This window comes from Aulonocara stuartgranti (assembly GCF_965226115.1).
Source record: "Aulonocara stuartgranti genome assembly, chromosome: 14".
Lineage (NCBI taxonomy): Eukaryota > Metazoa > Chordata > Actinopteri > Cichliformes > Cichlidae > Aulonocara > Aulonocara stuartgranti.
In genome coordinates, this window is record NC_138950.1 from 14,524,823 (window position 1) to 14,541,121 (window position 16,299).

The window sequence follows — 16,299 nt, forward strand, 5'->3', positions numbered from 1 at the left end:
CAGTAACAGCTTTACTCCAATATAAGCTAACGTTTACACCGCGTAAATTTAAGCTAGCACCATAAAGACGGTAAAACACGTAATAATATCTACAAATGCATCTTAAAGCTGTTATATTAGCACTCTGTGTATTACTAACATAACCACATTAACATTACTGACACTCGCTGACGTTTAATGGTCATTCTATAAATGCTGTCCGTTTAAATGGTCTTACCTGTAAACACTGCTGTATCCACCGGATTCCAGCCAGAGTGGATTCTGGAGTCTTCCAAGCTCCTGTTAGTGATCCTCCATCTGGATGGATGAGAACAACCTTCTGAACAATCTAGCAGGAGATGGCCCATATCTATGGGACTGATTTGTGCTAATAACGCCCATTGTATGGACTGATAACAGCCGAAGCGGGTGAATAAAGTCACCCAGTAGCTAGCTGTGCCATTACCCAGCATACATCACTCCCTCCATAAATGCAATAAACCATACAAAAGTATCGTTCTACCTGTTTTTCAGGTAGTTGTTTACATTATATAATTTATTGTGTTCAGTATACGTCACTACAAAGTGATTTCGGAAATATATAAATATACGGACAACAGGCTCTTCCGCGGCAATCTCTTCAATCGGAGGACCCTTCACGTCAATTCCCGACGCGAGGGGGGTACCCTGCGCGTCCATAAGTGCAGCAGAGGGAGCCTGACCATGCGTCACACGTTTGACGAGTTGGGAGTGAGAACGTGTTGGTATAGTGCACCTTATGTAGTATTTTGTATTGTATTAATTGCAGACTGGGATTTTTAATCAATTTAAAGGTTTTTAAGCATACCTGAAGTTTTGGTCTAAGCTGACTGATAAATCTGCTTCCCACTTTGCAATAGGAAGGGATATTGATTCATCTATTTTAGAAAGTGTTCTGTATATTTTAGATAATAATTTGGGGGATTTAAGAGTAAGAAAATGTACCGCACTTGGTGGTGTTTGTAATTCAACTTGACTGAGGTTAAATTTCTTTTTTACTATGGATTTAATTTGTTGATATTCTAAAAATCTTTTCTTGTTGATCCCATATTGTGTAACTAGTCTATCAAATGGAATAAATTCTGTTCCCTCTAATATATGTTCTAAGTATTTAATTCCTTTACAACTCCAATCTGGAAAATTAATCATATTATTGTTTTGTAATATGTCAGGGTTATTCCAGATAGGTGTACGTTTGCATGGGATTAATGAAGACTCCGTTATTTTTAGAAACTCCCACCATGCTGTCAGAAAAAAGCTGATGTTGATGCTTTTAAAACATTCATGTCTTTTGATGTTTGAGCTGATAAATGGTAGGTCTGAAATCTTTGCATAGTGCCTGTTCAACATCTAGCCAGGGCTCATCTAAGAAGGTATGTTTTAGCCATTCTGAGATGAACTGAAGCCTGTTGGCTAAGAAGAATTGGTGAAAATTAGGCAGATCTAATCCTCCTCTATCCTTGGTTCTTTGTAGCATTTTTAAACTGATACGCGGGGGTTTATCTTTCCAAAGGAATTTAGAAATATATGAATCCAGAGATCTGAACCAATCTTGTGATGGTTTGTTAGGGATCATTAAAAATAAGTAATTTATTTTTGGCAAGATCATGTTACGGATTCAAATATTGGGGATGGACACAAGAGGAAAAACCAAAATAACAACACTGGTCCGGCCAGGTTGAGTCAAACGATGATTTTAATGATCACACGCGTGGGAGATGGACACCGTACGCAGACAGCATCAGATCTCAAAATGGTGGAGCATTGATCAAACTCTTATAAGCCTCTAGTGGCCCCCACCTAATCATAAAAGCCTAAACATTCACATTCTTTCTCTCACACAGCGCCTAAGCTACGACCTTGGCTCCCTGTTTATCTGCTCCTGCTGAGATGGGGCAGAAAACCTCTCCAGTATGTTCTGTTCTCTTCTAATCAGACAAAAAAGGCGATGACTTTCTGCGAACAGTATTTCTTATAACTCAGCAGTATAATGCATCATAAAACAATATCATTCATTCACAATAAATCAGCAGTCTAATGTAATGCAAATCAGTCTAACAAATGTAATAGTTATCACCTTCTTCTAATTCAGGAGAATAATGCAAACTAAAACTACATAATAATTCACAATCATTAATTAGGGGTCTAACATGGCATAAAAAAATATTGTAATCCTACAATCATCATTTTTATAGTGGCGACCCTTCGCATGAGTGATATGGGTAGAGATTTCCATCTAGTCAGATCGCCTTCTACTTTCTTTAGAAGTGGGATGTGCTTTAATTTAGTTAAGTCTAAAAGCTTAGGCGAAACATTAATACCTAAATATTTAATATTTCTAGATTGTAGTGGGGCAGAAGAAGACTTATGGAAGGAGCAGTTAATGGGAAGAACTGTAGATTTTGGCCAGTTAATTGAATAATCTGAAACTCTTGAAAACCAGTTTATTAGAGTAATTACCTCAGAGAGGTTGGTTTGTGAGTTTTGCAGAAAAAGCAACACATCATCCGCATAGAGACTGATTTTATGTTCTATGTTCTTACATTTTATGCCCTTAATTGTTGTAGCCTGTCTACGAGACTACTGTTGGGCGACTGTGTTTCCCTTTTTGCACCCGCGAAGGAAAACATGTGAACATGTGCTAGGGTCTCTCTCTCTCGCTTACAAACACAAATGATTGTCGATAGAGAGAGAGGCAAGCTCCTAGAAGCAAGCTGTCCCATCCTGGGCAGCAAGCTGATCCTTCAAAGCACCGTTTAACGACTGCAGGAAATTTCCCTGCAGGTTAAATTCACCTGCCTCAGTGGCGGCGGTACGGAAATCAATCACCACGGAGTGTGCATACAGTGCAGCTGCACTCCAGCAGTGTGAAGCAGTGTGACAGTTCAAATGTTTAGGAGGGAGATGTCGAGGAGAAAGAAACTGTTCCTGTGTCGGGTGGTCCTGGTCTGCAGGCTTCTAAACCGTCTGCCAGAGGGCAGCAGGTCAAGTCTGCTTGTGAGGGGTCTGTGATTATTTTCCCTACCTGTTACACCAGTCCCCGGCCTCCTTCCTTCCACTTAGCATACAGCCTCAGAGTGCTGGATTTGGAGGATTTGGGGATTTGGGGTCTCCTCCTCTGGCCAGCTTACTATCCCAGGAGGGTACCTGATCATGGGCAGAGTGTAGGTGTTGATAGGTGTTGTTCTTACCGTTCAACTGACTCCTCGTGGAAGGCCTGACCCTCTACAGGTACTTGGTGGTTGCAATTTTTCTAGCAGTTCTGAGTGGTTTCCATTTGCCTGTGGGAAGATACTTGTAGCCGTCCTGTGGCTGATGATTGTTCCATTCCATAGTTGGTATCAGTATCCAGTCTTGTTAGTGATCTCACTGAGGGGGGTTTAGGCCTATGCAGAACAGCAGTGGGGACAGAGCTGTTCTGCATAGATCCCACACTTGATGGTGAAATTGGCCTCTAGTTTTACACGCCACGTCCCAATTGAGTTCCTGATGAAGGCTCTCAAGGTCCTGTTGATCTTGTAGTTCTAGGCATTCCAGGATCCAGTTGTGGTACATTGAGTCATAGGCCTTCTTTGTCACGGTCTGTGTGGCAGACCGTGGGAGTGTAGGGAAGGAGGACCCAGGCGCGGTGCTCTATGTACAAGCAGTGCGTTTATTTACAGTGATGGACAGACATGACAATAAATCCCGTGCTCTCCCGACTCCCGTGACGTGTCCTCTTTGCAGTGCTAGTTCTCCTGTCTCCGCTTCTCCGTGATGAGCACCCCTGTGCTCGCTGTCCTCTCGTCTCCCCGTAACTCCTGGGGACATAAGAGAGAGGAAGCCGTCAGACACACAATAATGCAGCAGACTCAAACTAGGAACTGGTCGTGTCAGGGTCCTGGGTCGGAGTGACCCAGGATCCCTGAGCAGTTATGAATTATATTATTATTGTATTGATATTTGGTGTTGCTGTCCTTCTCCCTGTTTGCGCGTGTGTGTGTATATGTGTTTCTGCGGGCGCCTTCAGGCCTGGTGGGTGCGGCCCAGCTGGCGGACTGGCCGCACCCGAAGCCACACACCGGCTGCTGATCAGGCCTCGTCGGGGGAGCTACTTAGGAGAGTCTTGGAGCTCCCACTGACGCGGGATCATTGCTTGAGACTCCACGTTAGTCACCCAGTTGAGCTTGGTTAGTGTGTGTATGCCCGCGGTTGTATGTGTCCTGATGGCTGCTTCTATTGTGTTCCCAGGAGAGGTGTGGAGTGCCAGACAGCAGCAGCACGGGGGGTGCTGAGACACGGGAGCGGAGAGCACAAACACTGGGAGAAGACACGACATGGGAGTCTGGGGAAAGCACGGGGATTTATTGTTGTTTAGTTCCATACACTGTAAATAAACGCACTGATTATGTAACGGAGCGAAGGTGATTTTTTTTCAGTGTTTTTAAAGGAGGGGAACCTTGCTCCAAACGGACAGAGCAGTGGAGCCGCCAAGGGAACGCACACGAATAAAAACTGCATAGTTAAAATATAATTTATTATATTTAAATAGTTAAAAATCTAAAATTAATTAAAACAACCCTGGCCAGGGGACAACACAATAAAAATCAATAAAACACAACAGTAAAAGTCCAGTGGCGTCCGCCACGGTATAAAAGTCAAGAAGAATTAAAAATCCAGTGAAGCAGTGCAGGAGGGAAACCCGGCAGCATCCTCGCCTTCCTCTCCGCATTCTGTGCACCGGTGCGCTAAAGAAAGGAAGGCAGCGGCAGTCACTACTCTTTTAGGCAGCTTTCATTCATTAAAAGGGGACAAGTCAAAAGACTTAACCCGGGTGGGCAGAGCTCTCAACTCCGCCCGCTGCTTCTTTGTAACCGCCAATCGGCACCGGCCCGCCTCGCCGCCTCTAATCTCCCGCAGTGCTTAATCTGGCCTCCTGTTGCTGCAGCAGTCGGACCGCTCGCTCTGCATCCCTGGTCGCTGACACTGTATCCTCCTGCCCTGCTTGACACCAAGCTCCACCAGTCCTATCTGTCACTGAGCACTCTCTGTAAATTACCACTCGCTCCTTTCCTCTCAGGTGTGTCCAATTAGTAAAACGGGAAAAGGGCGGAGTCTCTCCAGGACAAATTGACAGATGCAACCAAAACATGCAGTATAAATAAAACACTCCACAAGATATAACCAAAACATGCAATATAAAAAATAAATAAGCACACTTCACATTAAAACACAGTAAAGTAAAACAACATCCGTCCTCCCCTGGATGACATCTACACACAGAGCACCGCGCCTGGGTCCTCCTTTTCCTCACACCCCCCATGGTTTTCCTTGCCAAACCGTGACAGGTCGAGAGACTGACGGGAAGCCACGCAGTGATCCAGCGTCGGAGAGAGCTCCACCACACTCTCAAGTTGCTCCTCCGACAGGCCTGATCAGCTGCAGGTGTGTCAAGGTCTTCAGGTGTGGCCAATCACCTCCCAGGGCCACACCCACACACCTACATGCACATATGTCTACAAGCAGGGAGAACGAGGGACAGTGATACAAAATACATACATTATAATATTAGTCCATAACTGCTCAGCGTCCCTGGGTCGCTCAGACCCAGGACCCTGACATTCTTGTAGTCAATCCAGACAGGTTGCAAAACCACACAAATCCCAATGAAAGTTGAACAGAACACAACTGAAATAGAAAAAAAAAACACAATTCCATGGATTACATTGCCCCCTTTTCCTGTTTCATATGTTAGGCTATGCCCTCTCTATTTTTGGTAATTCCACACTGGTGGAAACCCAAACAAAACATGCATTAAGAAGCCCTAATTCCTGTGTCTCAATCTCGTGGCCTATGTCACCGCTACTCGCGTCCGCATAATGAAGTGAAGAAATGTTTTTTACAATTATTACTCAAAAATGTATTTAATATGAAGACAATAGTGTTACAGGCATAGCCCTAAAGAATGTAGCCTCATGGGCAGTGTATTCCGTGCCGCAGGGAGAATGTACTGCTATACACGTTATGTGTCTGTGAGCGTGAGGGAGGGAGAAAAAGGAGAGTCAAAAAGTACAAGTTGTCACCGATCAGAAACGGGAGATGGAAATATAATAATAACCACAGCAGCCAAAAAGAGTGCCTGATGAGCCCAGTTGTAAGCAAGCTGCCAAGACTGGACTGTACACTGTGTTTGTGTTTTCCTCCGAAACAATAAGTTCTGTTGGAGCAGCGTTTCAATGCCTCTCTCTGTCTCTCGCTAGCAAAGTTGACCCAGACAACAAAGTAAAGCTAGTTCCCAGCTACGAGTCCGACACTGAACCCGACGTATTAGCCAGAGGTCCCTAACCCTAACCCTTAAATGCACCTTAGAACACACATGCATCAACACTACAATGAGCGGGTGGAGGGAGGTTTGGAGTCTTCTCTCACCCCGATTCTCTGCGGCCTGCTGGAGCGGGGGGGCTAGGAGGAGGAGTTGGCCGTCCGACTGCGGTCTGGAGTGTGGGGCCTCCCTGCTGCTGCTACGGAGTCCCGGCGGTCTGCCTCCCCCCACCGCAGGGAAAAGGGAAACACCACCTGGGTCAGGGTGCAGTTCCCCCCTCCAGGGGCAAGGGTACCTAGACCCGGTTTGTAGAGTACGCTTGGGGAGTGTGATCGTGTGTACAGCGTCACTTTATGTCTGTCTCCACGTTGGTTGAGTGTGGAGTAAGTGCATATGAGAGCATGAGGGTGGGAATGGATGTTTGTATATGTGTGTGCCTGTATGTCTGTGTCTATATGTCAGGTTGGGTGTCAAGCGCCACCTCTCTGGGGACATCTCAGGCCCTCCAAGGTTTGGAGGCCTATCTCCCCCTACTACCACTTCCCCTGCCAGTGGCGGACTCCCTCAGACATCGGTGCGTTGGTGTTTCTTTGAGTCCAGGGATGGGCGTCCAGGTACACACCGGCTCACTCCTTGGCGGCCGCTTATCGGGGCCTGGAGCCTGGGGCTCGCTCGGGCCACTTCGGAGGTGGGGTGCCCCCGGCCTCTCGGCCTGGGGCTCGGTCACTCAGGCACGGCTGGCTGCCGGCGGAGCTCACGGGCGCGTCACTGCAACTCCCCCTGGCTTCTGTTCCGCGGCTGCTGAGTGAGCCCTCATTTGGGACTCTCCTCAGCTCTTTCTGGGACAGTGGCGCGGCTGCCCCTCTGTTGGTCTTCCTTGGTCTCTTGTGTTCTGGGGGCCTCTGGATGTCTGGAGTTTTGATCTCCTCCATACCTGCTTCATGCCCTGGAGGACGGGGCTGTGGCCCCCCCACACCCTCTAGCAGATCATTACATGAAGGAACCTTTTAAAAAAACAAGCACGTCCATGCTCACAGGTGTACACACGGGTGATCACACCCACAAACTACACCCTTTTTGGCTCCTACCTCAAAGCACACTGTGTTCTGTTGATCTTATGTGCTGCACAATAATGTTTAATATTTAGTATTTACTGTCATATTCCCATATATCATTGTGATGTTGTTTATTCTATTACTCTTGTTCTCTTCTGCTTGTTTTCTTTTTTCTTTCTCAGCAGGTGATCCAGGTGATTGATATATGCATTTTTTTTTTCTGCCCATTCTGTTGGTTTTTGTCTTTTGCCCTTCTCCCCCATCCCTCTTCTCAGCTGTTTCTCTTTCCCTCTTTCTTTCTCCCCTTCTTTCCCCCAGTCAAGTCTGTCCCGTATTCAGTAAGTGAAAATAAAATTAAAAAAAAAAAAAAAGCCAGAGGTCCCTTTACTACGGTTCGGAGCCGCGGACCTGTTTTATACGCACGGAATAGTTTTCTATACGAGATCGCTGCAAAAAGTGCAGCCTTACGTAATGTCCACCCTACTGTTATTCATTTTATATTAAGATTTAAAAATCTAGTTGGTATTGGTATGGTAAGTAGCCTTCAGTAATAGTAATAAATCACACAGCAATAGTACATTCATACATGTTTTTTTCCTTAGAAAGAAAATCAGCATAGACAAATTATTATTTTTTTCATATATTTCAAACCCTCACAAATGTACCAAATGCAATCAGGCAAATAATAATAAATAATAGTAATACAAAGAATAACAAGTACAACAACAATTACAGTCATTTAATCATTAATGTAATAATTTAATTCTTGAAACACTTCTACAAAGCCAACATTTCAATATACTGGTTCTTCTTCAGGGAGGAAGCAATCCAGTATATACTATGGTTAAAAAAAAAAAGCAAGAATGCAAATACAAAGCAACAGTAATGCTAATACATATGCACTTAAAATAGTTTATTCATTTTAGTTAAGACTGCTGAAAACTGATACCTTATGACTTTGCCGTGCCACGACCAATTATTTCCTTTTTTGTGTTTCGCTCTGGTTTCAGCAGAATTATGTAACATTTTGGTCCAAACAGTGCCACCAATAGGCCAAAGCTTGAGGCCAAAATGGCAAATACCTCTACTGCATCTGCATATTTACCTGGAGAGTTGACATAAGCAGGAACAAAGGCCACCCACACGGCACAGAAGATCAGCATGCTGAAAGTGATGAGTTTGGCCTCGTTGAAGTTGTCTGGAAGATTCCTGGCTAGAAATGCTAGCAGAAAGCTAAGGATAGCCAGTACACCAATGTAACCCAGTAGCACTGCAAAGCCAATTGTAGACCCAACCACACACTCAAAAACTATTTTGTCATTGTAGTACTGAGTGTTTTTATAAGGAACTGGTGAGGAGGATATCAGCCAAGCAGTACATATAGCTGCTTGGATTGAAGTAAGAACTAATACTGTCCCTCTCTGCTGTACAGAACCAAACCACTTAAGATTGGTTCCCCCTCCTGGCTTTGAGGCTTTAAACACTGCCACAACAACCATTGTTTTCACCAGGATGCATGAGACACAAAGCACAAAGCTGATCCCAAATGCTGCATGTCTCAGTTGACATGTCCATAGCCTTGGTCGTCCGATGAATAACAGTGAACACAGGAAGCATAGTTTCAGTGATACTAAAAGCAGGAAGCTCAATTCTGAATTGTTGGCACGGACAATAGGTGTGCTGCGATAATGAGTGAAGATCCCCAAGACCACAGCACAGATAAATGTACCCAACAATGAAGCAGTTGTCAAGCAAATACCCAGAGGTTCATGGTAGGAGAGGAACTCTGTTTTCTTAGGAACACAGCGATCACGTTGAGGGCTTGACCAGAAGTCTTCGGGACAACTGGTGCACTCCAAAGAATCTAGTGTAAAGTGGAAGATACATTTTTTTGTATTTTCAGCATTCACCCTAGTGAACCAACTGCTTATATCAGAAACATTTTATGATACTAACCTGTTTCATTGCTGAACTTTCTTTCAGAACAACGCACACAGTCGAAACAGCACGCAGGTTGCCCATTTTTTCTAGCCATGCGAGTACCTGGGGGACAGCTTACACTGCACACTGACTGCACTGGCTGCAAGGTTAGTTATACCACATATATTGTACACAACATTATTGTATTGTACTGTGTCACACAGAACTATTTAAAAACAACATTAAACAGAAGTAACCTGTTTAGAGTCAGAGTTCCAGAAGATTTTGTCTTCATCAAGTCTGAGTTCTTCACCTTTCAAGGCTGTCTTCTTAACCACGCCCACATTCTGAACCTTCGTACTTCCATCAGGTAGCCATTGCCAATTCATGATATCATATATTGGCAAGGCATCACCATTTTCATCAAATGACACTTCATCTCCAAATGGAGTAGTGAAGTGAACTTTTTCCAAATAATGCATCAACTAAAAAAAATAAGATCAAGAGATTACCATTGAAAGGGACGTGAAAAGGAGACTTGATTATAGACTCAACTGATCATTCTTAATTCTCAACTGATTTTATTACAGCAACTAAGGATAGTTTAGTTTGGCATTGCAACTTGTGGAATAACAGAATTTGCAACATTGTTTTTTATTTCAATTTACTGAAATTAACAATCTTTAGTCACCACAATGTCTAGTCAAATGTGCAGTTATTCATTTTTATTTTGCAAATAAATTTGCTCATCTCACACATGTAAAATAACTATGTTCTAATGACAATGTTAATAAAATCTTGTGTTTCCAAAATCTGTCTTTAACACCAATTACTCACGTGAAAAAGAAGTTCACAGGAACACTCTTACTATTTCCATAGGAATTAAAAGGGTAAGTAGCAGAAAGGTATTGCTACTCACATGTACTTTATTAACTGATCATCAGCAAGTGTGACCACCTCTATATAAACAGAAGATTCAGGAGTTTGGTGTTCTAGAGCATTCACGTGTGTTAACACAATGCCAAATTCTTCCCAGGAGAGTGCGTCCCAGCAAGGTTGCCTGAAAGTCAGACTATGCACTGCTTACAGAATTTCCAAAAACCCAAGATCTACATTACAGATTCTACAAGATTAAATTATCATGTTAAATGTGTAAGTTTGTGACAGTACAATTTGAAGAAAACTAAAGTGTTGCAATGGACGAAGTGCTGTACATAAACATACCTACAAAATCAAAATAACTAAAGCAATGTTGTTAAAAAAAGAGCCAGTCTTCTGCAAAATTGTGAGACATTGATAAATCATACAGAAATTGATTGCTCCAAGTTAATGCTACTAAAGGTGGTTCTCCAAGCTATTGAATCAAAAGAGAGAGGGCACACAATCTCTACTTTTAAAATTAGGCTTAAAACTGTCCTTTTTGCTAAAGCATATAGAGGGATGGATCAGGTGAACCCGAATCCTCCTGTAGTTATGCTGCAATTGGTCTAGGCTGGTGGGGGATTACCATAATGCAATGAGTGTTTTTTCTTCAGTCACATTTCTCACTCACTATGTGTTAGTAGACCTTTCTGCATTGAATCATACTTGTTATTAATCTCTGGCTCTCTTCCACACCATGTCTTTTGTCCTGTCTTCCTTCTCTCTCCCCAACCGGTTGCAGCAGATGGCCGCCCCTTGCTGAGCCTGGTTCTGCCTGAGGTTTCTTCCTATTAAAAGGGAGTTTTTCCTTCCCACTGTCACCAAAGTGCTTGCTCATATGGGGTCTGATTGTTGGGTTTTATTCTGTATGTATTATTGTAGGGTCTACCTTATAATATAAAGGGCCCTGATGCAACTGTTGTTGTGATTTGGCGCTATATAGATGAAACTGAACTGAATCGAATTGAAAGAGTGTACTTAGTTTTTCACAGTACTGTATAACGTCCCATTTAAACATTCTTTTTCACTTGAGTGTAAGAGCTGAATTTTACAACAATAAAAATAAATGTTAGTGTGTTAACCAATACCACACCTGCCATGGCTCTAATTTTTGCAAAGTAGCACAGCTGTTCCCACTGAAAGGCCCCCTCCCAGGTGCACAGCGTAGCATGTCATCAAGGGCATATGCAAGAGCATACACCGCCTTGTAAATATTATACTCAGGCCTGAGGTTAGAAACATCCAAAAACTCAGTCTCCATATTTGCTAGTTCTTCTTTTCCAGTGCAGAGTGCTCCCCCACCTTGTAACCAACCTGATGGAGGTGGAGCAAATCTACACTGAAAGGTGTATTCCCAAAACTGTCTTACCTGAAAAATATTTCAAACAGTCTTAAAAAAGATATTTTCTTTTTTTTTTTAATTTTGTGAGTACAAGTGTATTTTAAAGTTACAATCTTACCATGCTATTTCCATTGTTATTTCTGTCATAAATGTCAGGATGCATTTTCATTAGAAAATCCCTGAGCCCTGGTATTTCTCCTCGACGAATGGCAATGCCCAGAGTGCCACTCAGATATGGCATGTGTCGGGTTGTTTGGAGTACAGCTGCTGTTGTCCAGGCTTCACTAGCCATCCACTGCAGCCCTGTTACATTCTGCTTTATCACCTATTTAGAAATATAAGGAACAAAAAGAATCTGTACATAGTCTAGGATTGAATCATTACAAATCTTGAAATCATTACATACAGGGATGGAAATTGAGATCTCAGTAGTGGTAGGAAATGTTGGTTTACTTGCTATGCATTATGCTTATTGGTTCTTTTTTGCACATGTGCTACAACCAGCTGATTTTGGTTCATGTGACAGAGGAGGAAGATAGTGGCACAGTTTGATGAAAGTAATTTTCATATCCACTATGGACATTACTTTTATTTTTTTGTCCAAAAGGACATGAGCATGACGGTAAAGTGCAAACTTCAACCTGAGCAAAAACAACTGCCTCATCCTGCTAACACAACTTCAGATCTTTACAAGCATCTGCAAAGATAGCATGCTAATGCTAAACTAGCCAAGAATCAAGCATGATGTTAAAACTGAGGGAATGATGACCCCAGCCCAGCAAACAGACCTTGAACTTCAAAAGGTAACAAAACCAGTCACGAGCAGGCTGTAGCCTCCTATTCTATCTGTTCATGTTTCTAAAGTAGAATCTCTGTGGCAATGACTTTGAAGTCTCTTTGTGCTGTTTTCATCTTTGCTTTGTGTTGTGGGCTTTGTTTTCCTACCCGAAATACAAGGAGAAAGATTATATGTGTGTCCTAATTTGGATAAGGAGTTGTGCTGGTGTGTGGGGCTGTAGCCTAAAATGCTAATTATGAAACAGAGAAAAAACAGAGAAACGCAAAAGTAATGTAGCAAGTAGTATAACGAATTTCTTTCTCCTGAGAGTAATTAAGTAGCATACTACATTACTTTAAGAAAAGTGAGCTGGAAAATATATGTAATAAATTACTTTTTTTGACTAATGACTGATCACAACAAAGAATGGAAATACCTCCAGCATCCATAAATATTTGACCACACAGCATGCAATTCATTTGCATGAATATAATGTCTGTAATATAATTTACATCTCTAATTACTAAGCAAGAGGCGGCTGATGAATACAATTTGATTTAGATATACCTCCTCCATTAGTTGAATCATGTGGATTTGATGTGCAAAGACAATTACCACACGTGCTGTGGACTTCTTCATCACCTCAACAATCCTCCTTAGTTCAGCTGAGTTTTCACCCCAGGGCAAAATTTCTGAGTAGGCAAGACAACTTCCACCAGACTGAGCCAACGCTTGTCGAAATGATCTCGCTACATGGACTCCATAATCATCATCACTTACCAGCAGACCAGCCCACGTCCACCCAAAGTGTTTTAGAATTCGAATCATTGCATGAACCTACATAAAGACCAGTGAAATTCTTAGTTTAGGCTTGAATTATATTTCAGTGCAAACAATAAAATTACATAATCACAGTTTTTCTTTCTAATCAATTTGCACAATACGTAATCCAGAAAAAAATGAAAAATTGAAAAAAAAACTGCATTTTTTTAGTTCGGGGTAACTTACATCAATTCACTTGCTGTAAAATACATTTGCTCTTTGTAGAAGAAAGTTTTACCTGAAAGGCATCACTTGGAATGGTTCTAAAGAAAGACGGAAACTTATGACGGTCACTTAGACAAGAGCATGTTGCAAAATAGCTCACCTATCAAAAAACACAATTGAAATCAAAACAGATTGATGCTGAGAAGCTGGAACTAATATACAATGTATATTTCCTATTTTTTCATTTTGTCATTTCTCACCCTAGTGAGAAACATTAACTTTAATACAGCATGCCAAAAGCACATGTAAAATACAGGACAGGAAACTTACAATTGGCATTTTAAATAAACCTATTACATCAGAGGTTGCAATAGAAAATGTTGAGAAGGAATCACCCACGATCCCTACAACTGGAGGGGTCCCCAAACAGTTCTCGTGAAGCAGAAACTTTTCCTCCCGACCACTGACTAATGATAATGCAGCACTGAATCCAATTACAAGTGTGGCACAGTTGTCATAAAGACTGTATCCAAGAGTCACATTAGGTAGCAGATTGGCGTTTTTGTTGATTTCATCAATAGCAAAGGCCATTGTCATGGCATGCCTGAATCCAGGAGGGTCAAACCTTGTAAAAAACAAAACAAAAAACCCCAAAAACTCAATATTGAAAATTAACAAAAGTATAAAAATCTGCACCAGTGTTTGCTTTCATGAATTGGTGCATTTAATGCATGAATATAGTACTTACCCTTGGCAACTCAACATGTTTGGCTCTGAGGTAAACGTTAGCTCAGGGAAAACAGAGGTGTAGTGAACTTCAAACAGCCCCCCCAAAATCACATCTCCAGGTTTGTGCATCCCATTAAGATAAAACTGTCTCCTTAACTTGCAGGTTGAGAAAAGAGACTCTGAGATGAAAAAGTGGGATGAGAAGTAAATCATGATCACATAGAAATACAAGAACTTCAGTGTGTCAAAAAATGGCCCCATAATGACTCTTTCTCTTTACACCACTTTTCTTATCTTAATTAATGCTTACCTCATTTTATATCTCCTCTGGTTTCTTTTTCATTGTAGTATAGCACCACCTACATGCATATTTTATGACAGGGCATCCACTTTCTAGGTACATATTAGCTCATTAGATAAAGAATACCCTAATGACAATGTCAACTTCTGGACAACTTCCAGACTATGCAAGATTTAGTGCAAGTAAAGTAGAGTAGTAAAGCAAGTAGTAGAATCAATAAATTCGGCATTACTAACTTAATATATTTTTTGCTGCTGCCCCTGCGGCATTTTTGTAGAGAAGACAAAGTTGCTATTTTTGTAAAAAAACAAAAACAAAAAACAATAAAGGCCATAAAAGTGCTGTCAAAATTAACACGTTAACAAAGATTAATCAGTGATAATTAAAAATAAATAAATAATGCAATTAATGCATCTGGAGCGCAGAATGACTCAAAATCCCTGAAACGTTTCTGTCAACGCATTTCAGGCAGTTTGTCCAAGAGTTACATTCGCACATGTGCAAATGGGCAGTAGGTCTGGCAGTGATGATAAATGCACATTGGCCCTCTTGATGGGAAATTTGAGTATTAAAAAAATAACAAGACTGAACAGTTGACTGACATAAAGTCGTATGCACATTGTGGAAGAAGGAATTTTCTTCTTCAGCTTAAAATATCACATTGACGCGATGCATACATTAGTCGGGCCTGCTGCTAGCACATTGGCTAACGCGTCACTCAGCTTGCAACGAACCACCTCACAGCGTATCGGGGGCTCAGTACGTCTACCTCGCAATTTTTGACTGACACAAATGGCAAGTGGATTGCAACGAACTGCAGAGCTATTAATATCGTTGAGAAAACGCGGTTTAAATAGCTTTGGTTCTTATTACCATTATCTATTTGTTTCTTACTGTATTACTATTTATATTTCATTCCTGCACAGTTGGTGTGCAGCTTCCATAATTTCGCTGTGTATATGTACAGTGACACAAAGTGCTGTTCCATTCTATTTTATTCTATTCTTTTTCACAGAAAAACTACTGCTTATAAAAACATTATCAAAAACATAAAAGAAAATTGGCAATGTAAATAAATCAAGTTTCTTTACTTACTTGTCTACAGTTTTATCTTTAGTACTGTTAACACTATGGAGACCAAGACTCACGCGTAGACATGTATCTTGTTGATTGTATGTTAGGCTTATTCTGTACAGCTGGCTCTGAAGTCAGTGACCACTCAGAGAAATCTAAGGAGTACTGGCCATTATACATGCCCGTGGAACCTAAATCTCCAGTTCAGTCACCCATTCTTGCTGATGTTTGCTTCCATGTTTTTACTTTACTTTTTTTGTATAGCAACAACAACGCTGATCAGAGCACCTTAAATTGTGATTGTGATTCCAGATAAAGTAAGAGCAATTCTATCTGAGCAAGTACTGGCTGACACTGAAGAGAAAAGGTCTTTTTAACCAGAAGAGGAAAAACAGCAGAGAATATAATAGAAACAGTCATGGTTATGTTTTTCATTTTTGGTGTATATATTAGTATTAGCCTCTTTTTTTAAGTTGTTAGTATTTTAAGATGTGTTTTTGTGATTAGGCTATATTTCAAATGTCTTCAGTTGACAGTAAAAGATGAATTGCTCATATTTTATTTAATCATGTTGTCCACTAGGTGGTAGTAGCAGAGTGAGACTTTACAATTATAGCTTCTTTTAATATTTCTTAGTAAATTTCCAGCATTAATTTGCCAAAGACTCTGTGTGGAAATATTATACAGTTACATGACTGCAAACATGCCAACTTAGAACTCTCAACACATAAACTGAGCTAAATGTATTAAACATCAAATGAAGAAATACTGAATGATAAGATAACTTTAGGATATCTCCAAGCCTTATCGGGGACAAAGTTTTGTTTTGTTTTGTTTTGTTTTTTTAGCTAAATGAATCCAGCTAAACTCATA

At 41.4% G+C, this 16,299-nt stretch overlaps 1 protein-coding gene across 1 annotated transcript; it reads right to left on the minus strand.

Annotated features, from left to right (window-relative positions):
- Positions 1-8,324: 8,324 nt before the first annotated feature.
- LOC309686989 (extracellular calcium-sensing receptor-like) lies at positions 8,325-14,265 on the minus strand (the record flags this gene model as incomplete). The annotated part of the gene is made up of 9 exons (XM_082501657.1): positions 14,071-14,265; positions 13,653-13,947; positions 13,396-13,482; positions 12,903-13,172; positions 11,676-11,882; positions 11,309-11,584; positions 9,552-9,779; positions 9,331-9,454; positions 8,325-9,238 (listed from the first exon to the last, which is right to left on the minus strand). The coding sequence occupies exons 1-9, from the start codon at positions 14,262-14,264 to the stop codon at positions 8,325-8,327; spliced, it is 2,595 nt and encodes an 864-aa protein (XP_082357783.1). The 5' UTR covers position 14,265.
- Between the last annotated feature and the right edge of the window lie 2,034 nt (positions 14,266-16,299).